Source organism: Mercenaria mercenaria, chromosome 7 (assembly GCF_021730395.1).
Source record: "Mercenaria mercenaria strain notata chromosome 7, MADL_Memer_1, whole genome shotgun sequence".
NCBI classification, from domain to species: domain Eukaryota; kingdom Metazoa; phylum Mollusca; class Bivalvia; order Venerida; family Veneridae; genus Mercenaria; species Mercenaria mercenaria.
The window spans coordinates 4,122,803-4,148,460 of record NC_069367.1 but is presented as its reverse complement, the minus strand read 5'-3'; the positions used below and the strand labels follow the sequence as shown (position 1 = coordinate 4,148,460).

Below are 25,658 nucleotides of genomic sequence, written 5' to 3'. Positions count from 1 at the left end.
TAACCCTGAACTAAGTTCAGATGAGATAAAATGACACAAATAAGTAAATATACAATGCTGACATATGATATATTGTATTAACTGAAATCTTAACAAAAAATAAGTAGCTGCATTCAATAAACGCTTGATGCCCCCCGGTGGTATCCTTGTCGATACAAAGCAATCTAAGTCCAAAACGAGGTCAAATTCAAGGTCAAGGTCAAACTGAGGTCAGGTGATGTCTGAAGATGAGGAATGGTAACAGGTTACATCTGCATTAGTATCAAGTCATTCTAGTTAGGGGTATTGATGCTAGACGAAACGGTCCCATTTGGTTAACCTTGTACGGAAGAACGGACAGACAAACGAACGGACGGACGAACAGGACAATTACTATATGCCTCCCGCATCAGTAGATGCTGGGGGCATAAAAACACTGGCATAATAAAAATATTTTTTAACATATAGGTAAAACTATTGTATTGCACAGACGTTTAGATGGCATTAATATGGCAATTAATAAACTGATTTTTTACTTTGGTATAAAAATTACTATGTGCAACATATACTAAAACATGGTATATTTTAAAATACATGTATGTGAGATGTGTCGAGTCAAAAAGGACCATTTTATATCTCTGAGACATGTCAAGTAAAACAGGACCATTTTATATATTGATGTTTCTGAATTTTTATTGATTATAGTTTTATATCTTTTGAAAGGTCCAGCCATTCATCTTATGTGACATCTCTGCCTTCAACAAATGAGCCACGCCATGAGAAAACCAACATAGTGGTTTTCGACCAGCATGGATCTAGACCAGCCTGCGCATCTGTGCAGTCTGGTCAGGATCTATGCTGTTTGCTTTCAAATGCGCGGATGCACAGGCTGGTCTGGATCCATGCTGGTCGCAAAGCCACTATGTTGGTTTTCTCATGGCGCGGCTCAAATTTACATCCAAAATCCTGTATAGGCATCAGAAAGGAAGGAAATTATTAACTGTTATTTAACCAGCTAGCAGCCGTATCAGCTGATCACACATGAACCATTCAATGGCCTTCATACATTCAACCTTCCATAGCTAAAGCTGGCACCTTAACCATTACGCCATAAATTGCAAGTCTGAGCGGATGATTGTTCTCAAATTATCAGAGTTCCAGCATAAAAAGTCTTCACAGTCTGAGGTATAAATTTCCAAAATTAAAGTTCACCAGCGAGGTCCCTAAATACTTTCCATGACTATTATAAATTTCATCAGATGTCCCTTTTGAACTCGACAATTAACATTTTAAATGAAGTAAAAATTAGACAAAATATTTTTAAAAAATGCACTTGCAAAAGTGAATGCATACCATGTTTCATTTGAATAGGATGAAAATAATTGTAGAAGATGTGTACTAGTACAAAAGAAAGGGAGACAGACAGAATGGCAGACAAAAAAACACCATATGTCTCCTGTGTTTTCAACACTTTGGAGAGGGTGGGGTGGCGGGGTCAAAAATAGTTTGAACTACAGCATAACTACGAATGAACACCATAACACAAGAATTGTATCTATAAATACATAACAATACTAACAGAAGATTATTTTTGGTAATTTAACACAAAATTTCTATATTTATTACTAAAATGTTTACACAACTCCTCAAAGGGCTTTCATCTAAATGAAAAGTACTGGGTATATATTGTTATGTATAGAGTTCAATGCTTACAGCTGCATACCTCCAGATTTAAGATTAATTTTATGAAATGAGCCGCACCATGAGACAACCATCGTAGTGCATTTGCACCCAGCATGGATCCAGACCAGCCTGCGCATACATCTGTCTGGATCCATACTGTATACTTTTGAACCCTATTGCGATTAGATAAACCATTATTTATTAGTATGGATCCTGACTAGATTTTGCGGACGCGCGGGCTTGTCTGGATCCATGCTGGTCACAAATGCACTATGTTGGTTTTCACATGGTGTGGCCCATTTATTCAGAAATACTTTCTGTAGTTGGTATTATTGCAATAGAAAGACTAAAAAAATCTTTTGTAAATTTTCATCAAGAAACATGACACTTAAAATATTCTTTGCAAAATCAATAAATTACAGTAAAAGAATAACATGTACAGAGTTTGTGGTCAGAAGTTAACACTCAGATGTCTGACAATCACAGAGTAATATTCAAGTTACAAAATTCACTACAACATTTCTAACAGAAATTATATTTTTTCATGTACACCATACAGAGTCTTCTACAGTAAAATCATTAAAATTTGTGGACATGAAATTTTGTGCTTTTGGCAAGAAACCATTATTTCATGGAAATATAAATTTATAGATTTTACCTTTTTCCCCTTTTGGAGATATGGGGATTCAATATGTCCAATGAGTTTTGACCAATCACGAAAACCAAGAAATTTAGTCTCCCATGAATGTAAATGATTCCATTGTATTTCCTGCAAATTTTGAGAGTCTGTATTTCATGTTCATATTCTAAAAAATGTAAAAAATGTAAAATTACTGAAATACTTTTTTGGGGCAATTTCCATCATTGTTTAAACAAAATGAACAGTGTGCTTCAAAAGTGCTCGTGTTGTTAAACCATGAAATTCCCATGCAAATACTCTTAAATCCTTTAATTTCATGGGCATGAAATTTCGTGGTTTCAGCAAAATTTGCCGTTTTGCGGTGCATCAATTCATGCATTTCAAATTTTAGAGATACAATAATTGGAAATTTTGTTTAGATCATTGGGACAAACTTTCGAGGACTGACGCAACTTACCACAAAATCCACGAAAATTAATCGACCACAATATCAATGATTGCACACTATGGCATTTAATAATTTTACCCCTTTTTATAAGGAAAGCGTGTAATATTACCACCTAAGGATTTCAGAAATTGCTAATCAAAATCTACATGTTGCATTTGTTTCAGTTCAAACATACATACCGTAAACGCCGCAATGACTCTGATCAGTTATTACATTTTCTTACATATTCGCGCAATATATGTTAAAGTATAAAAAAAACCTTTACCATCAAAAATCCTTATAAACAACAATTAAACTCTATACAACTTTGTTTATAGAAAAAGTCAATAGATTTGTCAAGAACAGCCAACTCCTACTACTTTGATTAATTCTGACCAAACTTTCTAGAGTGCTCTCCCCTTACAGTAAGTAAGAGGACAAACTTTTAGATGCTGCTCTAGGCTATTTTCCTTCAAACAACCATACTTTTCCTTGCACAACATTTCCTAAATATATAAATACAACAAATCAAGGCCTACTATTAGACCTACCTCTTTCTTAACAAGGCTTTTTTCTTTAATTTCTCTTTAAATATAAGACAGCTTGATATTGATATTATATGAACTGCGCCATGAGAAAACCAAAAATTCTAAGCAAAAAAGGTGCATAACTTTGTCAAATTTCAAAGCAGAGTTACATAGATTGTTTCTCCTGGTGTAGACTTTGATCATAGTAAATAACCATTTAAAGCTTCAAGTCAAAAGCTTTGATAGTAATCGAGATATTTGACTTCATCATAAACTTTCAACAAAAAATTCTAAGTTAAAAAGGGGCACAAATTTGTCAAAATTCAATTTTGAGTTATGGGGACTGTTTCTCTTGATGTAGACTACGATAGAAAATAATATTTTAAGTTTCAAGTCAACAACTCTGATAGTAACAATGATATTTGACTTAATCAAAAACTTTAACCAACTGCGATGCCAACACCAAGCTGACGCAGACGATTGGGCGATTGCAACAGCTCTACATTTTCTTCCAAAAGTCAAGCTAAAAATAGATTTTTTGGCCATAAAATTTGGCATTCTTAAGGTATCAGCCCCATAATAAACGACACAATTTGTCTAAAAGCACTGAAACAGATCAGGTGGATAAAAACCACAATTTGCCTAAAAACCCTGTAACAGATCAGATGGATAAAAACCGCAATTTGTCTAAAAACCCTGTAACAGATCAGATGGATAAAAACCGCAATTTGTCTAAAAACCCTGTAACAGATCAGATGGATAAAAACCGCAATTTGCCTAAAAACCCTGTAACAGATCAGATGGATAAAAACCGCAATTTGTCTAAAAAGCCTGTAACAGATATTAACTAAGGTGGATAAAAACAACAATTTGCCAAAAAAAAACCTGTAACAGGTAAGGTGGATAAAAACCACAATTTGCCTAAAAACCCTGTAACAGATCAGATGGATAAAAACCGCAATTTGTCTAAAAACCCTGTAACAGATCAGATGGATAAAAACTGTCTGATGACAGCGCACTCGACTATTCGAAGAATTGATTGAAGAATGGGGTCAAAATATTTCCACGGATATTCAGACTAAAGAAATAAATAGATTAGACAAACAATGTTCCTGTATTACTTTGATTTCGATAAGTTTTGCACTAAATGACAATATATGAGGCAATTTCAAAGTCCAAAAAGGACAATAATTCAGCCAAAATAGACGACAGAGTTATTTCCTACAGATAGAGACTATTATACTAAACAAGTGATAAAAGTTTCAAAGCCATATGTCAAACACTTTATAAAAATATGAACTGGTACGAAAAACTTAACAAAGATTTCTAAGTCAAAAGGGGCTATAATTCAGCCAAAATCCTTGATGGAGTTATGTACTCTTGCCTATAACTGGACATGGTGATGGTAAACAGGTGTTGAAAGTTTCAAAGCTTTGTCTGAAAAGACTTTGTCAAAATATGAACTGGTACGAAATATTAACCAAGATTTCTAAGTCAAAAGGGGCCATAATTCAGCCAAAATCCCTGATGGAGTTATGTACTCTTGCCTATAACTGGCCATGGTGATGGTAAACAAGTGTTGAAAGTTTCAAAGCTTTATCTTAAAAGACTTTGTCAAAATATGAACTGGTACGAAAAACTTAACCATGAATTCTAAGTCAAAAGGGGCCATAATTCAGCCAAAATCATTGAATGAGTTATGTGCTCTTGCCTATAACTGGCCATGATGATGGTAAACAAGTGTTGAAAGTTTCAAAGCTTTATCTTAAAAGACTTTGTCAAAATATGAACTGGTACGAAAAACTTAACCATGATTTCTAAGTCAAAAGGGGCCATAATTCAGCCAAAATCCCTGATGGAGTTATGTACTCTTGCCTATAACTGGCCATGATGATGGTAAACAAGTGTTGAAAGTTTCAAAGCTTTATCTTAAAAGACTTTGTCAAAATATGAACTGGTACGAAAAACTTAACCATGATTTCTAAGTCAAAAGGGGCCATAATTCAGCCAAAATCATTGATGGAGTTATGTGCTCTTGCCTATAACTGGCCATGATGATGGTAAACAAGTGTTGAAAGTTTCAAAGCTTTATCTCAAAAGACTTTGTTAAAATGTGGACTGGTACGAAAAACTTAACCAAGGTGTGACGCCGACGCCGACGCGGACACTGACGCCGACGCTGACGCCGTGGTGAGTAGGACAGCTCTACTTATTCTTCGAATAGTCGAGCTAAAAACCGCAATTTGCCTAAAAACCCTGTAACAGATCAGATGGATAAAAACTGCAATTTGTCTAAAAAGCCTGTAACAGATATTAACTAAGGTGGATAAAAACAACAATTTGCCAAAAAACCCTGTAACAGGTAAGGTGGATAAAAACCGCAATTTGTCTAAAACGCCTGTAACAGATTAGGTGGATAAAAACTACAATTTGCCTAAAACCTTGTAACAGATAAAGTGGATAAAAGCCCCATTTTGCATAAATGCCTTAAAACCCTGCAACAGATTAGGTCGATAAAAGCCCCATTTTGACTAAAAACCTTGTTACAAAATAAAGTGAATTTATGCCAAAATTTGCCTAGTAAAAACCCTGTTACAGATTACATGTAAGTGGATTAAAGCCACAGTTTGCATAAAAATCCTGTTACAGATAAAGTAAGTCCAACTGTAGGAGAATAACACAATCTGACTATTAATATTGGTCCTATTTTACAAGCAAATAGCGTTTTATTAATTGGTCCCAGAATTTTTTAAACATGTCATTTAATCTGTAATTTTCATTATGTAAAGTCTTTTCTTAACTTTTTATAAAAATTTTTTTTTTTTTAAGTTTTGTCATGTAAAGTCTCATATCAAACTGAAATGTGAATGAGACATTTCAGTAAAAAATATTTCAAAAATGACAAATGCCAGTTTATATATAGATCACTTCAGCATTGCAGAAATATACAAATTCAAGTATTAGCCAAGTCATTCCATATCGGATATAGAACAACCCACCATTTTTCTGATTGTCTGGCATTCTTTAATCTCGGATTCTTTTCAAACTTAAAACATTGTCACAACCTTTTTACATGTTCAAAATACAACTTTCAAATTTCTCTTTTTTTTTAAAAGAAAATTAAAATATAAACTCTGTATAAATATATGAGAAATTACTTTTGTCTGTGTCTTTTTTTAAGCTGACAATAGACATATAGTAAAACATAGTCTGCTCAAAGACGCACGAGGATAAATAAAATGCTCAAGAATATTTGGGATCTTGAACAATGTACAGGATGTGGCCGGGGACCAACATTCATTGCTTACATCAGCCCTTGTGCATGTGCCAATCAATGCTTGAGCAAATGATGTTTTACTGTACATATAGAATGGTGAAATTATCAACTTGAAATTAGATATGAATTCTTTCTGCTTTAGATTCAACTAAAACACGTACATCAGTGTAATTAGATATGAATTGTTTCTGCTTCTGATTCATATGAAACTTGTGCATCGGTGAAGAGTCTGTAGGACTTGTGACGCCCCCGCAGGTATCCTTTCTTTGACGCCCAACAAATAATTGCAACTGTCCCGCAGATACCTAGAAATGCTATACTGGTAGGTATGATGATAACTATGGCTGTCCTCGTACCAGCTGTCTCACCAGTCTCTATTGCACCAAGCCCTGTCACATACACAAAACCGGAAATGTAAGACTTGTGTGTGTGTGTGTTCGGGTTTAACGTCTTTTTCAACAATTTTTCAGTCATATAAACGACGGTGTCTACTTGTAGCAGTGAGCACAATGCCCAACTTTATAGTGCTGCCTCACTGGAATATCACGCCGTAGACACGTGACATGATACCCCACCCAGTCACATTATACTGACACCGGGCTGACCAGTCCTAGCACTATCCCCTTAATGCTGAGCGCCAAGCGAGGAAGCTGCTAGTACCATTTTTTTACGTCTTTGGTATGACGCGGCCGGGAATCGAACCCACGACCTCCCGCACTCGGGAGATGTAAGACAGCAATGTAAAGAAGTTAATGGTTATATGACATATTTGTTTTGCAATACATTGGAATTTGCATCAGTTCCCTCCAATTATTAGGAATTAGCATTAACTGCCAGCAATACACTGCAATAAGCATCAAGCCTCTGTAACATATAACAATTAGCATCAACATACATTGGAATTTGCATCAATTTGAATAAGCTTCAAATTTGCAGTGCAATCAATGCTAGAAAATACAGCCAATCCATCAGGAAAATCATCCTTGGAAAAGGATAGCAGTGGTTTTTGCTAACAAGTGGTATTAAAACAAAGGTAAACTTATTTATGGTTTAACAGGAAGAGAAAATACTGGCCTTTAAATGCAGGTTTTATAGAAAAAGCCATTATTTGGAGGTGGTCTTTAGAAAAGGTCTGACTGTAGAATAAAGATATCAGCATCAGACCCACTTGCAAAAACACAGCAAACATTTAACTGTGGAAATAGTCTGTTGAGACTTATCACTACACAGGTATATGACAAATTAACAAAATGCAGACATACCTTTATTCATGTGGAACCATGAAAATGAAGAATTGATGGGTTTGGTGAAATTTCCTGTGAAGTATGGTTGGTCAGTCCTTGGAAAAGACCCTGTAACCTCCAATGGCTCCTGTAGAGGAAACCTCACACCTGGCGTGTAGATCTTTGACAATGTAAATACTATCACATGACCATCAGCTGATGTACCTTTAATACACAGAAAATTGTCACAACTGAACAAGAGCTGTCGTAGGACAGCAACACTCGACTATTCAACAGCCTTGTCAATTAAATGAATACAAAAGTCGAAAAAGGGGAATAATTTTGTAACAAGAGGGCCATGAAGGCCCTGTAATGCTCACCTGACCTATTGACCTAAACATCATCATGATTAACATTCTGACCAAGTTTTATTAAGATATGGTCATAAATGTGGTCTCTAAAGTGTAAACTAGCTTTTCTTTTAATTTGACCTAGTTTTTGACCTGACATGATCCAGATTCAAACTGGACCATGAGATCATCAAGACTACCATTCTGACCAAGCTTCATGAAGATACAGTCACAAATGTGGCCTCAACAGTGTTAACAAGCTTTTCCTTTGATTTGACCTAGTGACCTAGTTTTTGACCCCCCTGACCTAGATTTGAACTTGACCTAAAGATCATCAAGATTAACATTCTGACCAAGTTACATTAAGATATGGTCATAAATGTGGCCTCTACAGTGTAAACTAGCTTTTCCTTTGATTTGGCCTGGTGACCTAGTTTTTGATCCTACATGACCCAGATTCAAATTGGATCTTGAGATCATCAAGATTACCATTCTGGCCAAGTTTCATGAAGATACAGTCATAAATGTGGCCTCTACAGTGTTAACAAGCTTTACCTTTGATTTGACCTGGTGACCTAGTTTTTGATCTGAGATGATCCAGGTTCCAATCTAACCTAAAGATCATCAAGATTAACATTCTGACTAAGTTTCATGGAGATACAGTCATAAATGTGGCCTCTAGTGTGTTAACAAGCTTTTCCTTTGATTTGACCCGGTGACCTAGTTTTTCACCCAGATGACCCAATATCGAACTCGTCCAAGATTTTATTGAGGGTTACATTTTGACCAAGTCTCATTAAGATTGGGCCAAAAATGTGACCTCTAGAGTGTTAACAAGCTTTTCCTTTGATTTGACCTGGTGACCTAGTTTTTGACCCCAGATGACCCAATATCGAACTTGTCCAAGAATTTATTGAGGGTTACATTTTGACCAAGTTTCATTAAGATTGGGCCAAAAATGTGACCTCTAGAGTGTTAACAAGCTTTTCCTTTGATTTGACTTGGTGACCTAGTTTTTGACCCCAGATGACCCAATACTGAACTCGTCCAAGATTTGACTGAGGGTAACATTCTGACCAAGTTTCATTAAGATTGGCTCAAATTTGTGACCTCTAGTGTTAACAGTCAAATTGTTGACGACGACGACGGACACAGGGCGATCACAAAAGCTCACCTTTGAGCACTTCGTGCTCAGGTGATCTAAAAATGGGAAACAGGTTTATGGAACCTGCACAGCTCATGACAGTGGACAAGTGTGTGAAGTTTCAATCCATTCCCATTAGTGGATACTGAGATACCAGCTTACATACAAAAACTTAACCAAAACCTGCTAAGTCGAAAAAGGGGCATAATTTTGAAAAAAATCAAAGTAGAGACATGGGACCTGCTGCACAGTGCATGTCAGATCATGACAGTGAACAAGTGTGTGAAACCACAGACAACAATCCATTCTCCTAAGTGGGTACTGATATAACAGCTTACATACAAAACCTTAACCAAAAATTTCTTAAGTCGAAAAAGGGGCATAATTTTGTAAAACAAAATAGAGTTATGGAACCTGTGCAATCTAAGTCAGTTTATCACAGTGAACATGTGTGAAGTTTCAATCCATTCCCATAAGTGGTTACTGAGATACCAGCTTACATACAAAAACTTAACCAAATCGGGACGCCGACGCATAGGTGAGTCCAACAGCTCTACTATTTTCTGAATAGTCGAGCTAAGAAATGGAAGATGTGGAAATTTCATGACAATGATTTTTTTTCAAACATTTTGTATTTTAAGAACACTGACCTTGACCTGATAGTGGCCTTGACTTTACTGGTTATTAAGCAAAACTGTCTGTAAGACCACGACTTTTCTCAGTGCTCGACTCTGAATTAGAACTCTGCCAGAAAAAACTTAATAAAACTAACTCAAAAATTCTAAATCAAAAAGGGGCATAACTTTGTGAAAATTTGCAAAAATAGTTATTTTTCTCATACCTAACATTTGGGACAGAACATTTCTTGAAAATATTGTTTCTGTTCATATAGTTTAAGACAGCATGGTAAATACCTAAAGTACTATACAGCCAACACTTAATGCAATACTTAACAAAATTTGAATGTTTATATATATACCATTGAACTCTAGAACAGCTCCATCAGCATCGTAGAAATTAGTAACCAAGGTCCTCGGATCACTCGGATGCTTGTATCGTATAACAAAATCAAACAAGTATCTCACACCATTGAACGTATATTGACCCTCAAAATGATGTGTGTGAATAAAAGTGTCCATCCATCTAGTGTCAAAGGTCACGGGCATAAACTGGGTTGTTACATCAGACCCTGTGTTTGTCTTATTTTTCTTATCCTGCTTTGTATCAGAGGTTGTTGTATCTACTTGTGATGGAGTCTCACCACTTTTATTGCCTGTGTCATTTGAATTTGATTGTGGAATTTTGTTGTCTGTGGTTTCAGATTTGCTTTCCGTTATGTCTTTGTGCAGATTTGGATTTTGTGTAGTGTCTATGGCTTCCTTTTGTGTAGAGGCTTTACTGGAATTCTGTTGGACAGATGGATTTTGTGTGACAGTATCAGGGTCATTCTTGCTTGGTTCTGTAGCAGTGCTGGCTTCTTCTTGACTGTCAGGTTTGGTTGACTGTGTAGTAGAATCGTCAGGTGAATGTTTAGGTTCAGATATGTTTGACTTCACTGTCGGAGTAGGTTCTGACGTGACTTCCTTGCCATCACTGCTCTCTGTGGGCAATGGTAGTGCTTGTTCAGCAAGAATTACTCCTATATCATAAAAATGCAAAAACATTAAAGTTAAAGGCATATTTAACCCTAATTCCATATTTGAGCAATGTCATGAGAAAACCAAAATAGTAAGTTTTCAACCAGCATGGATCCAGACAAGACCAGACTGCGCATCTGCGCAGTCTTGTCAGGATCCATCACGCAGTCTGGTCAGAATCCATGCTTTTAGTTAACGGTTTCTCTAATTGCAATAGGCTTTAAAAGCAAACAGCATGGATCCTGACCAGACTGCGGATATGCAGGCTGGTCTGGATCCATGCTGGTCAGAAAGCCATTATGTTGGTTTTCTCATGGCACGACTCATTTAAGAATATGTATAATTACAGTAGTACACACTAACATTTGTTTAGCTTCACACAATATTTATAAACGTGTGCTACCACTAAAAGACTGGAAGTTTTTTTAACAACTGCCTCTTACTGCATGACATTTAATCAAGAATGAAGCTCTACAATTAATTTATATATTGAGCTGTGTCCTGCGAAAACCAGCCTTTTGGCGATTGCGACCAGAATGGATCCAGATCAGTGTGCACATCTGTGTAGTCTGATCAGAACCTATACTGTTCTCTGAACTTCTTATATAACCTATACTGACTTCATAGCGAACAATATGGATACTGATCAGACTGCATGGATGTTCATGCTGATCTGGATCCATACTGGTCGCAATCACCATGAGGCTGCTTTTCGCTTGAGTTAACACGGTTCAATTAATTAGTAATGTTAATTTAAAATATATCTGATTACGATTTTCTACATCTGAAATAAATATCTATTAGCATTGGATATCTTTTAATAAGTTTCATTATCTGCAAAAAAAACAACAAAAAACAAAGACATATATCTATATATAATACAGACAAATCTTATATATATATTTATATAATACTAGAAAACTTGATGCCTTTTCTTGCATATCATATTTGTGGCAGGTGAGTTTCACTTTAAGTTTTGTGAAAACAAAATAGCCAAGTAGAAAATGTAGTATAACTTTACATAGGGCATTAAATGAAGAAAATCTGAAAATCTTAGGTTATGGCTCCATACAAAAAATGACACTAAGTTTGGATGAGAACCCAAAACCTTGTCTTATACGTGAGTAAATTATTTTGTCTGTTTTGGGTTTAACGCCGTTCTTAAACAGTATTTATGTTATGTAACGACGGGCAGTTAACCTAACCTGTGTTCCTGGATTCTGTACCAGTATAAATCTGTTCTCCGCAAGTAACTGTCAACTTCTCAACAAGAATCAGAAGTGGAGGACAAATTATTTCAGACACAATGTCTTTTATCAAATCGTCACGGAGAACATACACCATGCCCAGGGCTCGAACTCCCAACCCAGAGATCTGTAGCTCTGCGTTCTTCCTATTGAGCTAAGTGGGCATGCTAGATGAGCAGTCAGGGGTGTAACTGTTTCAAGTTATCACAGTTTATAACCAATTTGAGTTATTGCTTATACTTCCATTTATAACTTGTTTCAGTTATCATAAAATATTACAAAGCCCTCCTGTGCCAATTCCTTATTTTGAATGAGACTAATGCAATTATTTCCTGAATCCTTGACCTTTCATCTTTCCAGCTATGCAGTAAAAAATTTTTAGGCAAGGCTGATAAAGTTTTACACAAAAGTTATAGCTATAAAACTCTTAACATCCCATTATTCTTATCACGTCATGATCAGAATAGAAGAGAATTTGATTAACCACCGTTTGCCACTAATTTCACTTTAAAGGTCACTTTGTGAGAACAGCAAAAGACTTTTATTGAATAACTTGCCTGAGTTAACATTATTTTAAAAGTAATACAGGTTATAAAATGCTTGAAAAAGTAACTAAAAATAGGTTACATAACTTAAAAACAGTTACACCCCTGACTGATGAGATAAGGTAGATAGGAAGATTACCACTGCTGACGAATAAGATCAGTATAATAACAGCTCCATCAAATTGGTAACTCAGCGCCATTGTCCAGAGTGTATACTTTATCTACATATTGGTCCCTGTCCCTGGCTAGTCATATGTACAACACATATGCTGAAAAAAAAAGTTACAAATATATCAAATAGAATTAAAAAATTGAACTATGAGAATTCAAACTGTTTTGATATACTTTAAAGGCAATGGTGACTGGTCACCAGATTTGGACTAAAAATAATCCTTTTTTTTAAAACTGAAGTTTGGTCCAACTATGAATATTAGAACATGAGTTTTTGCTCCTAATCTATCTTAACCCTTATCATGCTGGACAAGGTTGCTCACTGCAACCAGTGCAGATCATGATCAGCCTACACATCTGTGCAGTCTGATCAAGATCTGCACTGTTCGTCATTCAATCTGTATTATTTTTTGATAAGCACTCCTTTTAACAGATAATGGTACCATCCAAACTGAAAGATGGACAAGTTCATTATAGAAATTTAGCAGGGTAAGGGTTAACAAGAGCGCTGCAATGTGGTGCAATATACACCAGAAGGTATGACCACTGACCCTTAAGTGTGATCCTAACCATGTAGTTTGTCATTCAGAACATGCTCTCTGCACATCATGCTGAACTTAATTTGGTGAACATCCAAGTCAAGTTTCTTTGAAATCCTTTTACAGTGTTTAAGGAGTTCAAGTAAGGGTGTAACAATATATCGAAATTCATTGTATCACAATACATTAGTCTGGTGATAGCGTATCGTATCATAGGCCTCTTTCACGATGCAGAAACGATACAGTGAAAAGTAACTATCATTGAATGAAAACGAAAACTTTCATAAAAGATATTAACCTTTAGCCTGCTGGCAGCAAGTGATTCTGCCTTTGTGACCAGTGCAGACCAAAATTAGCCTGCACATCCGGGCAGGCTGATCATGGTCTGCACTGTTAGCTATTCAGTCAGTAAAATTTCAATAAACACCCCTTCGAATGATAAATGGTACTGTCCAAATTGAATGATGGACCAGTCCATTTTAGAAATTTAGCAGGGTAAGGCTTAACTAAACAAATGTACCATTTATAACAGTTTCTTTAATGCAAAATTTCAACTACTTTCCATGTATAGGAACACTGATTTTTTTATATGCCTACTTATGGTACTCAATGTGTATCACAACACATACTGTATCGTTGCATCTGTATCCCGATATGTATTGTATCGTGAGACTAGCGTATTGTTACACCCTTAGGTTCAAGTTACAGAGTGATGACATTTGACCCCTAAGTGTGACCTTGACCTTGTAGCTAGCCATTCAGAACATGCCCTATGCACATCGTGTTGAACTTGATGTGATGAACTTTTGTGTCAAGTTTTTTCGAAATCCTTCAAGGGGTTCAAGAGTTACAGAGTGATGACATTTGACCCTGAGTGTGACCTTGACCTTGAAGTGAGACATCCAGAACATGCGTTCTGCATGTCGTCTCGTATGGTGAACCTTTGTGCCAAGTTTCTTTACAATCCTTCAAGCAGTTCAAGAGTTACAGAGCAGACAAGAAACACACTTATTTAAGTATGACTACTGACCCCAAAGTGTGACCTAGAACTTGAAGCCAGCCATCTAGAACTTGTGCTCTGCATGTTGTCTTGATGTGGCAAACATTTGTGTCAAGTTTCTTTGAAATCCTTTAAGGGTGTCAATAGTTACAGAGCGGATATGAAACACACTCATATGACCTTTGAGCCCTAAGTGTGACCTTGACCTTGAAGCGAGCCACTAGAACATCCGCTCTGCATGCCATCCCGATTTAGTGAACATTTGTGTAAAGTTCCTTTGAAATGCTTCAAGGGGTTCAACAGTTAAAGAGCAGACAAAAAAATTACTAACGAACGGACGGGCACTGGGGGTATAATATAGTATCATATGTCATTTCGGGCATATAAAATTGCAGAGTTGTGGCAGCAATAAAAATTTTCCTTTGGTCTTGACCAATATACCACAGAGGAATACATACTTAACAAACATTAAATATAAAGCTTTATAATCAAGGCAGCTTATCTCATGTACCTCATCACAAACCCTTTTTCAATTCTGAATAGAAAAATTGTGTAAACACAAACAGCAAACTCTTACGTGTTTTCATAACATACAATGTATAATCTATCAGTAACTAAGTTCCAAAGCCTTCTTAAGAAATATAACATTCAATAATCTCAGAGCTCCAGATAAGCTTTTGGTACAATTGGGTATTTACCCATCACTTTTTGTCTGAACGGGTGGGCTCAGATCAGGGTAGGACAGCATGTTGCACTTGTGTCAAAAAATAAAGTCTAATGTATTGTTAAAATTTTTACTGGGTTTAATTGTATGGACTTCCGGCGACTTTTCCTCCAAACGGCGTTAAGATACCATGATGTATAAAGAATTGGGCCCATTTTCATTACACCTAGGTGTAAGAGTCTACGGACTATACATCATTAACAAAAACAAATTGATAACGAAGAAAATTTTATTGTCTAAGAACTGTAAACTGCTCAAAAGTTTGGAACATGATAATACAAAACTAATAAAACGAATCTTGTTGACAAATATTGACTAATGTAAAAAGATTGACAGGTGGAAGTTGTCCTCTTGTTTCTATGAAACTGAACAGAATCTTGCAAATACAGGTACAAGTTGCATAACATAGCTGACATGAAGAAACATACAAAGACACATGTATTTTGAATCATGGAACAAAATACACACAGCCTTTTCCTGTCAAAGAGTACTGTATACTCATAATAGAAGCTGTTATTTAAACAGTCAAAAGTCTACGGACTCTACATATATCATACAGTTATTATATTCACATACTGCAGTGAGTAATATCAATTGAATTCAACTGAAATGCAATTTTAGCATGGATAATGATCATATTTTATAAAAAGGTGCCTTCTAGTACTAAAATATTAAACAGCCTTTGGGAAAGGTTTACAAAGTGTTTTATGTTTCATTAACGTTGTGTCTATATGGGTGTACAAAAATTATCAAATGCAGCAATAACTGGGGTACCATGATGTTTTTTGCACAATAGAACAGAAAACTGTCAACTGACACACAAGAAAAAACTATTGTAGTATTTTATACAGTTATTTGAACCAAATACATGTGAAACTAACTTGGTATACGGACTATACATAAATGGAACAAAATCATTATAATAAAGTTAATCTATCTTAACGGCAATCTGTGAACATTTAAGCAATGTTCAGTTTGAACAATGATTGAAATATGCAAATATATTTACAATATCTCATTTATGTACCCAATTTTTTCATGTTTCTTCAGTACAATAGCCGAAGACAAAACTTTGTAAATGAACTGTAAAAAAAATATCATTTTCACATATGTTTTAACGTCAAAACTGGGAAAAAACTGGAAAGAACTGGAAAAACTGACTTAGAAACTAGTTTTCTTTAACAGGTAACAGGTAACATTATACAATTATTGACTTTTTCATAGGTTGATATCGGGATTTATCAACCCGAAAAGAGTTATATTCACCGAGCCGAGGGTTGATAAATCTTGATATCAACCTATGTAAAAGTCAATAATTGTTTTATTACATGAATAAATGTATAGTCAGTCTTGTTATTACAATTGTATCTTTAATAAAGAAATAAGGAATACATTTAGACCAAATCAGGTTGATATTAGTTTTCCAAGCACCTACTTTGATCTATTTTTATCATCGTACTATCTATAACCCAAGGTAAGTTGATATGATATGTACTCATTACTTTTCGAACCGTTTTCAGCCAATCAGAGAAACAATAGAATACAGTCATGTAATAAACAGCAAAAACTGTAACACCTAACAGCACAAGTGGAAGTCTATGAACTATACACGTTAGAAAAGAAACTTCAAACATGTCACGTTTATCAAAATAAGCACTTAATCCGCTTCACAGAGCATTATAACTGTCAATGTCTCCCCCTTACAATATCCTCAGTTTCCAAATGAGAATAAAACTCTCCTATTTGTACTTTTTTTTGCTAACAACCGGTTGTCCAAGTTTATGAGTAATTGATGACAGGAGTTCCCAAGACACATCTGCTTTGTCCGGCCAGAAATACGAAATAATTTTCCTGGACTATATATATCGACTTTCAAATATAATACGTCATATGCGGAACGTGCATCAATCTTAGTTGATTACACAGACTAATAATACCTATTCAACACTTTAATCAATTTTATCATTAGACATGGATTGGGTCAAGGACATAACAAGAATACTTCTTAGTAATAAGGTGTACCATTCTTATGATCACATGGATATAAGGATGGATAGATTGCTTGTTGACTCAGAAGATGTTTTTTGGCTGGCAAACAGCAGCCGTTTTGATCTGAAACAAATGCAAGTAACCAATGACACACAGAAAAAATTTTTGGGAACAGAAGGCAGATTGGATGATCGTCACAATTACTACAAACACTTTTGTCTTATCATCTATGATATTCAAAGTGATTGCACGGTTAAACTGGTAGCCTCCTTCAATAAGGATCTAGCTAGGTTCTTACACAAAATGAATAAATGGTGTACAAAAATCTCCATAATCAATTTTTCATGGAAGATATTAACTTCGAAGAAGACATGTGAACAGTTTTGCTTAGGGGTTTTCTTCGGATTCGGGCTGGATAGGCAAGGAGCGTTGCGCGCGCGTAAAGGCCTTAACTTGCCATTAATTCTTCGCAAGGGAATTTATCTGGTGGTGTTTCCGGGGAATTCGTCGGGCTACTATTGTACATGTCGGGATGTGTTGATACATAATATTTGGAAGTGATTATAATTTTATGTTTGATTAATCAAAATTAACCAAACTGTTTTTAAACAGTTGGACACGGCAGGTTGTGTTTGCATTTTCATATGGAATATTTGAATGGCACTTTTCTGCATGTCAGTTCATTCATTTCATTATTACAACTTGATGTTGCATGACTCATGGGTACAGTGGTGAAGAGCACATACTTTATGTGTCAAGCCGTCCAATACATATACAGAAATGTCAGTTTTGTGTCTAGTTCTCATTTTGGTAGAATTTCCTGCAAAGAAACGCCATAATTCATTGTTTAAACTGCAAAATAAAGTTTCCTGTAGAGTCCGTAGACTTTTAAAGTATCAATTATTACACTGGTTCCTTTATTTAAATACTGAAAACTACCTTGCTAGTTAAACTTGTGTTGATTATGTGTGCTATAACAAGTACAAAATTAAGATATTTGGGGAAAACACTAACATTTTATTGATTTATGAAATGAATTATTTGTAAATAATAGCCTGAAGACTGGCAAATTGCTTAATAGTTTGATATCTTATTTAATCAATCAAGTTCATACATTAAAAACATAATATATTATTGGAAATCCAACATTTTCAATAAAAAAAGCAATCTTAAATGCGTTATTTTAGAAATTATTAGCTCTTAAATGTTAGGTCTACGGACTCTACGGTCTACGGACAAATTTTGAGAGGCCATTATTTTTTCTGGACTGCATGCACTTGAAATATATTTCTGCTGCTCTTCATTTCCATCACTCTGCACTAGAAAACAACAATCTAATTGGACAGTATTGAAAACTGTAGTAATTGTTCCTTGTGAAAACTTGGTCTACGGACTATACAAAAAAATAAGCATTTTTCAGCTGTATGATGTTTGAGTGACCCAATGTTTGAACGATGCCAGTGTAATATTTGCATAAGCAGACACCTGAATTTTCATTTACAGCTCAAAATACATTGCCTTTGCTTATGTTTGATAGCAATTACACTGCCCAATTCAAACTGGTCAAAATAAAGCTTTTGGTAACGATGGTGTACCTTTACAAATTTCTTAATATCTTCTTCATTTTATGAGGGATTTGAAATCGGTAAAAAATGTTATATTCTATGATGTTTCTTTTATTGGGAAATAGCAAAATTGAATCAGTTGCTTCACTCAATTTTAAAATAATTACTTTCCATAAACAGAAAAATTCAAGTGCAACATGAAAATGCCTACAAAGTGCTACTTTTTAGGAACATAATGTCATTCTGTGATCATACTTTTCGGCAGAACCATACCTTATCATATATGCAGTGAAAGCTTAAAGACTCACCATTATGAAACTTTTAAAATACTGCATATTTGACATATCATATTTTCTATCTGATCTGGTAACAAAGCAATGGTAGTGATTCCTACCCTGATCTGAGCCCACCCGTGAACTGGGTATTGAAAATCTGAATTGGGTTTAAAATAATATCATTACCCAGCCTTTTCTGAAGTTATTGGGTATTTGCTAAAACCTATTGGGTATTTAACCAATCTTGCACAAACAATTGAGTATTTTTTGCTTACAGTATACATGGTGTATATCATTTACCAGGACTGACTAACTGCATAAAAGTACATTAATAGCACCCTCAATGTTTAATATAAAAATGTATTTAAAATTGTAATGAAATGTGATTAATTAAAACAGTACTGTCTTTTTAAATATCTACATCGTCACAAAGAGATACTGTGAAATCATTTTTATTAGCGTAGAACGAATTTTCGCGTATTTCGCGCTAGAACTGACGCGCGAATTTAAGACCGCGCTATTTATTATTTTTTATTCATTTTTTCATTTATAAATTGAAAATGTGCGAATAAAGCCCGTGCGAAACAGCCCTTTTTCACGTTTGCGCGAAATTTCATGCCAGCGAATTTAAATGATTTCACAGTAACTGTCATTTTTTCATTTTTGAACAGCAAAATATCCCACTAATTTGTTTGTGCTGCAACAATGTTTTTCCTGACCTCTTTTGCATTTTATCGGCATAAAGAAAATTGTTTAGAAAGTGTCCAAATAACACCAATCAGCCGCTTGAATGGTCCTGTGATTTTTCCGATAAACTGCAACCTCTTTTGCAGTAACGTATAACCAGTCAGTTGTCTAGCGTTAAAGTCTCGATCCCATTCTGGTTATAAGGAAAATGCGATACGCAAGCGGTTTTCTACGTATTGGGTATTAGGAATTTTAATTGCGTTTTAGTACGCACACTGTATGAATTCAATTGAGTTTTCTGCAATTTTAATTGCGTAAATACGCAGTTTATCTGGAGCTCTGATAATCTTCTGATAATTTTATATTTTCTCCTTTTGGCATTCATTTTCAAAGGGAGACAACTTTTTCTCGACGGATACTTAAAATATTAGGAAAAGGTTGTCTCCCTTTGAAAATGAATGCCATTTGTACTTAAAATATTCGGAAAAAGTTGTCTCCCTTTGATAATGAATGCTATTTGTAAAGAAATAAAGATAAACAATTGCTGAAAACAGTGTTCCACCTTGTTATGCGAAATTTCACCAATCGCACGCTATTGCAAATGCATCAAAATGAACATGTGTAACAGTTCTTTGAAAATGCTGAGTTTTTAAAAGGCGTTTGACAGTCTGGAAGTGGGGCCCCTTTAGGCAGTCCTTTTCCGGAATTCAACTTTTATATAAGTATACTGACACTTGTTTCGTAAAGTAATATACATGTTTCACATGCTTAGCCTATCTAATTTTCATGTTAAACAACTCTTTCTTTCTATGATTTGGTGTCGTTTGATTTTTGTTTCTCAAAGTGTAATTGTAAGCCTTAATGAAATTTTTATGTACTTTCAAACTGTACCAGTATCTTTTCAAAAAAATTCACGGGCTATTCGTACGGCTCTCACTTATGAATAGTGAAATAGCCAGCAGGAGGTTATTCGTACGACAGTTTTGTACAAATGTATTACAATACATTGTACTGAAGTCAATCAACTGATATATTTTCAATCAATTTCAGAAACGACATGTAATCACATTTTGTCATCGTGTTACAAATAAAATGTAAGGTCTGAATTTATGCAAACATGTCAAGCTCATGTGTGACAAACGTCAAGTATGAAACTAAATTAAACGGCAATAAATATATTAAGTGTGGTAAGAGATTTGTACTGTTGTGAATAATTCGCACGTACATGTATATACACAAAACATAGATCTATAATTCTCTAACTGGTTTAGTTGAAAATACCTGGTCAGTATTTTTTCAGTGTTTCAATATTAATAACGCATGTCATTACTGAACAAATTTCAGTTAAATATTAACAATGATTAAAGTATTTAACACCTACGATAAATTCCTTGTATTAAAATTGTTTGTTTATGATGTAACAAATGGAAGTAATAAAATGCATTATAATTTATAGTAGCGGAAATAGGGGCGCGTATCGGTCAAAATGATCATTACGATATTTGTATCAGGGATTACCCGGACGCGTGTTTTCTGCGTCCCTGACTCATATTTTGGGCCAAGGACTCACATTTGTGAACTGGCGTGCGTCCGCTGGACCCGCTTTTTCGCCGATCCAATTTTCAGTACTTTGGTTCATTTCAGTATTTAAGCTTCTTTTCGGTAGTTACTGTCATCTGCGCTTGCACATTTCAAGCGTCTAGCTGACACACAATTATGGCTACCAGGGACTACCTTAGCCTGGAAATTTAGGGAGAAGTGACTTCTCCCTCCTGGGGAAACAGGGAGAAGTTTTGAAATTTTGGGAGAAGTTCGGCAAAGTGAGACAGGACATTGCTTACATGCATTAAATAACAATAATAATGTTTATTCAGTTCCATTTGTAGTATTATCTTGCTATGACTTAAATAAAAATTGTGCAATGTTTCAACAATACAGTACATATTTGTACTGTTTTACTGCAAAATGTTTAACAACTTGACACAACAAATCTTTCCTCATATAATCAGTACTTAATATTTCTTGGATTATCTTTTTTCCTTCCTAGAGCAGCTTTTTCAGGTATGTGAGCATTCTGAGTTTAAATTTTTTTATGTTCCTTCAATTTGACAAACTACAGAGTTTAAAAACCTCTCAATCTTACAATGAAATGTTATTTGTATTGATCAGTAGATAAAATACTTAAAAATCAGGGGCAATATTTTTTAAAACTACATATTTTGACATAAAAAATCTGAAAATTGGTTAAATGTATTACCTCCCTTTAACACATTTCAGAATTAACTAAAAGAGTTGTCTGCTATTTTTATCAAACAACAAATTTAATAGTTTGTCAGGGGCCATATATTTAACTTATATCTGTTTTAATGAAAGAGAAATGCAGATTAAAATGAATAGTAAGCAGATTCCAATTGAAAAATAAACGGGAGTAACGGGTAGTCTACACTGTGATGGCAATAAAAATTTCGAAACGATTTTTATCTAAAAACAAGAATAACTGGGTAAGACAAGTACCGAGGGCGTTCGGTTGACCCGAGGTTCCGTGTCTTGACCCGCGAAAATCAAGAAAAACTCGTAGTTGACCCGCACAAAAAAAGTGCACCGTGCGTCGGCTCGATTCGCGAAATGCGTCTCGAGTTCGAAGTTCTGCATTGTGAATCAAAATCTCGGTGAATTTCAATTGTTCGCCGCCACACAGTAGGCGGAGCGTCGTATGTTAATTAGCTACTGACAGATGTCAATCACTCCACGCGCCGACTGACACGTAATTAGGTTTGTAATTCGGAAGTTAATTATCGCCGTTTTACGAAGTTTTCGGGCTCTCTGATCTCAGATGTCGGTCAGCTTTAATTATAACTCTTTCATTCTTTAATTATCGTTTACTGCAATCACATTAAATGCAAACAATTAGCAGCTTATCATGCGGCGTCAATCTGAAATCGAGTGATCATCTTTTGTTGTCATGGACACGTTTCGCCGCGCGTGCCTCCCGGTGACATCCTGTGTATTGCGTATTGTGTTTACAGACTTTACATAACCGAGATGTATAATATCGGCGCACTTTATTGCCGATTATGTTTTACTTTCATCCAATTTTAGGGCGACTTGAACTTCGCTTTTCTGGGCGGGAAGGGCGAAGTGAAATATTTTAAAGCGAAGTTTTCGCTCAACTTCGCCTAAAACGCAGTCCCTGGGCTACCGCTTCTTTCTTTATTTTTTGGAAATAAATTTTCCACAGACGTAAATATTAAGGCAGGGAACGATCCAAATAATATTAGCCTAGGCAGTCTGATAGAGTTGAAACTAATACCAAGAGAAACTTGAAAGAAAGAAAGTTTTTACACGAGTGAGTCACTCAGTGGACAGATAATTTTGTATGGCTTTGCTACTGAAATAACGTTATGTACTGCAGATTGAACAAAATTGCTGCTGCAGACAGACCACAGTCATAGTATCATAAGTTTTATCAAAACACTCAATTACAAAATCTAGTAAATGGCTACTACAGCTTGGAAAAATTAGCAGAAATGTATCATAAAAAAATTAAAAAGGTAATTATCAGGTTTACCAGTAGGATGAATAAAAATGAATACAGGTCAACTTATAAATATAATATTGTATCATTTAGGTTAATAGATATTTGCTATACAATTCATGAAAATCTAATTAAATATAATTGGGGACCCCCCAAAAGTCACCCAGGACTCCCATATTGACAAGTGTGGGAGTCAGGGGACCCCCATCCAGAAAAGCCAAGGGAAATCCCTGTTTGTATAGATACAAAATGATCAATATTCGATATATCATACGATATGTTCTAAAGGAATAATAATAGAGCAGAACACCATATAGTAGGGCAATATATGAACTTTATTACTAGTATTGATTAATAACTGTTAAGGTTGGTCTATTCTGCAAACAAAATCGCATGACTTGGATGCATTGTTTTAGGAAAATCATGCAGTCTAATGCATTTGCATCCACCTTTCTGAGACAGTGTATAGATCTCCAGAGGTGGAGAAAACTCGCTCTGCAGTCTGCACCTCCAATAGTTTTTTTTCGAAGTCTGAGACTCTGACCAGACTTTACTTTTTGGTGGCAGCTTGCTAATGATAGAGATAAATTTACAATGTATTCTTAATTTGTTTAGTACACTTAGAATTTGCAGACCAAAAATCAATACCAGTACGCACCCCTAAGCTGAAATCATTTTCAGTTTTTGTCTTATCTGGATTTCCTTACCAGGTAAATTTTATTTACCATCGCTTTGTGAAACAATTAACATGATTAACGTAAACTCTATAGAAAAGTATAAAGAAATTGGGTGAAATTATATCAGTCAAATGAACTCAGTACAATGTGTAACACAAAACAGCCGTAGGAATAACCTCCTGCGGGCTTTTCACTCTTTGTATGGGAGAGACGTACGAATAGCCTGCGAGGCTATTCTTTCTGGACCATACGAATAGCCACTTCCTTACATAATAATCAGATTCTAGAGGTACCCACTACCCAAAGAGGCATACTTCAGTACAACAGTACATATAAAAGGAAATAAGTTATGCTTATACTCAAATATATGTAATACTAGATGTATATAATTCATAACCAATATGTCAAAATTATGGCTTCTTGTTTTTTCAGAAAAATCTTGTCGCGAAAACTGAAAATTTAAAGAATTACGTAATCAATGCAACGCTGTCCTAGACCAAATTGTTCATATGATTAGATTACGTAACGTGTGTAAAAGATTATTAATTCAGCATTACCATGAACTCATTTTTTGTTGTAAATTAGTTTTAAAAATAATTCATCGATTTTTATCACCCGGTGCTACGTGTAAAATATATCTTATGACTATAGAGGTCATACTCCGCTATGGGAGGGTCTTTTCACCCCAAGACACCCAAAACACCCAAAGACACCCCAAGACACCTAAAAATAGTAATTATCCTATTGTTTAGTATCAAAATGTCAAAATAATAACATATTTTAATGTTTTAGGTGATAGTTTTCTTTTTTTCTGAATCACAAAAAAGGTAACTTTAGAAAAAAAAATAATTCAAGGGGAATAATCCAAAAAGCTTAACTATGATAAAGTCTAAAGGAGATCCAGTTATTTCCCTTTCATTCAGAAGTTATTTGTGTTTTTAAAATATGTTTGTAAATTTGAGTAAAAAATAAAAATGTTTTACTGTAAGGGTGTCCGGGATCTGCAGAATGACTATATCCAAGGGAAATAAATAAATATGTAATTAACATAGTAATGTTGGCTTTACCTCCCTTTCACATTAATAACAAGTTCATTTCAGCTGATGTTCTTAGATGTATTTCCTTGAAAAAATCTACTCTAAGGTTATCTTAACTGTTACAGTCTGTATTAGCATGTCTTTAAGATATATATTTTTAATAAATGATACAAATAAATTAATATTCTAGGTGTCTTTTGGTGTTTTGGGGCGTCTTTGGGTGTCTTGGGGTGAAAAGACCTTCCGCTCCGCTATTGATTTTATCAACACGCTACAAAGTAAGTTAAGTAACCGTGTATGACTCCCTAAAACGTTCGTTTATCCATGAGGTGACCTTTTCCATATCAAACAGTATTCCAAAAAGTCCACTTTTTATTTGGACATGACAGATCTCTTTTTTTTGTTCTTTGCTATTTCCATTCAAAGGCATCACCAGCTGATGCTAATACTCTACAGTCGGATTTAGACAAGCTGGGAAGAAGATAGATGTCATTGCTCCAGAGACAAGTTAGCAATCTGGAAATCCAAATGGAAAGTGTAATGTTATCTCTGTTAATCGTAAAAGTAAACCGATTATTCACCAGTAGGTTCTAGGTGGTAATATATTGGACCATCTGTTGAATAGGCAAGCACAGTATGGGATCCATATTTGATCAAAGATATTAACAGATTTGAAAGGGTCCAAAAGCGTGCTGCAAGATATACGTAACAAATAGGCATGGCAACAGATCTCGATCTAGTGTTGGTGACATGTTAGAACATCTACAGTGGCGTTCACTG

The 25,658-nt window shown here is 35.1% G+C and overlaps 1 protein-coding gene across 1 annotated transcript; it reads right to left on the bottom strand.

Annotated features, from left to right (window-relative positions):
- Positions 1 to 58: 58 nt before the first annotated feature.
- Positions 59 to 24,473, bottom strand: LOC123555686 (uncharacterized). The gene is made up of 5 exons (XM_045346277.2): positions 24,399 to 24,473; positions 12,819 to 12,948; positions 10,230 to 10,889; positions 7,796 to 7,981; positions 59 to 6,922 (listed from the first exon to the last, which is right to left on the bottom strand). Exons 2-5 carry the CDS (start codon positions 12,877 to 12,879, stop codon positions 6,705 to 6,707), a joined length of 1,125 nt encoding a protein of 374 aa, XP_045202212.2. The 5' UTR covers positions 12,880 to 12,948; positions 24,399 to 24,473; the 3' UTR covers positions 59 to 6,704.
- Between the last annotated feature and the right edge of the window lie 1,185 nt (positions 24,474 to 25,658).

Coding starts and splice junctions, on each gene's coding strand:
- LOC123555686 (XM_045346277.2), bottom strand. CDS start 12,879: ATGGCGCTGAGTTACCAATTTGATGGAGCTGTTATTATACTGATCTTA. Junction 10,890..12,818: donor GATCTTATTCGTCAGCAGTG/GTAATCTTCCTA, acceptor TTTATGATATAG/GAGTAATTCTTGCTGAACAA. Junction 6,923..7,795: donor ATGGTTCCACATGAATAAAG/GTATGTCTGCAT, acceptor TGTATGTGACAG/GGCTTGGTGCAATAGAGACT.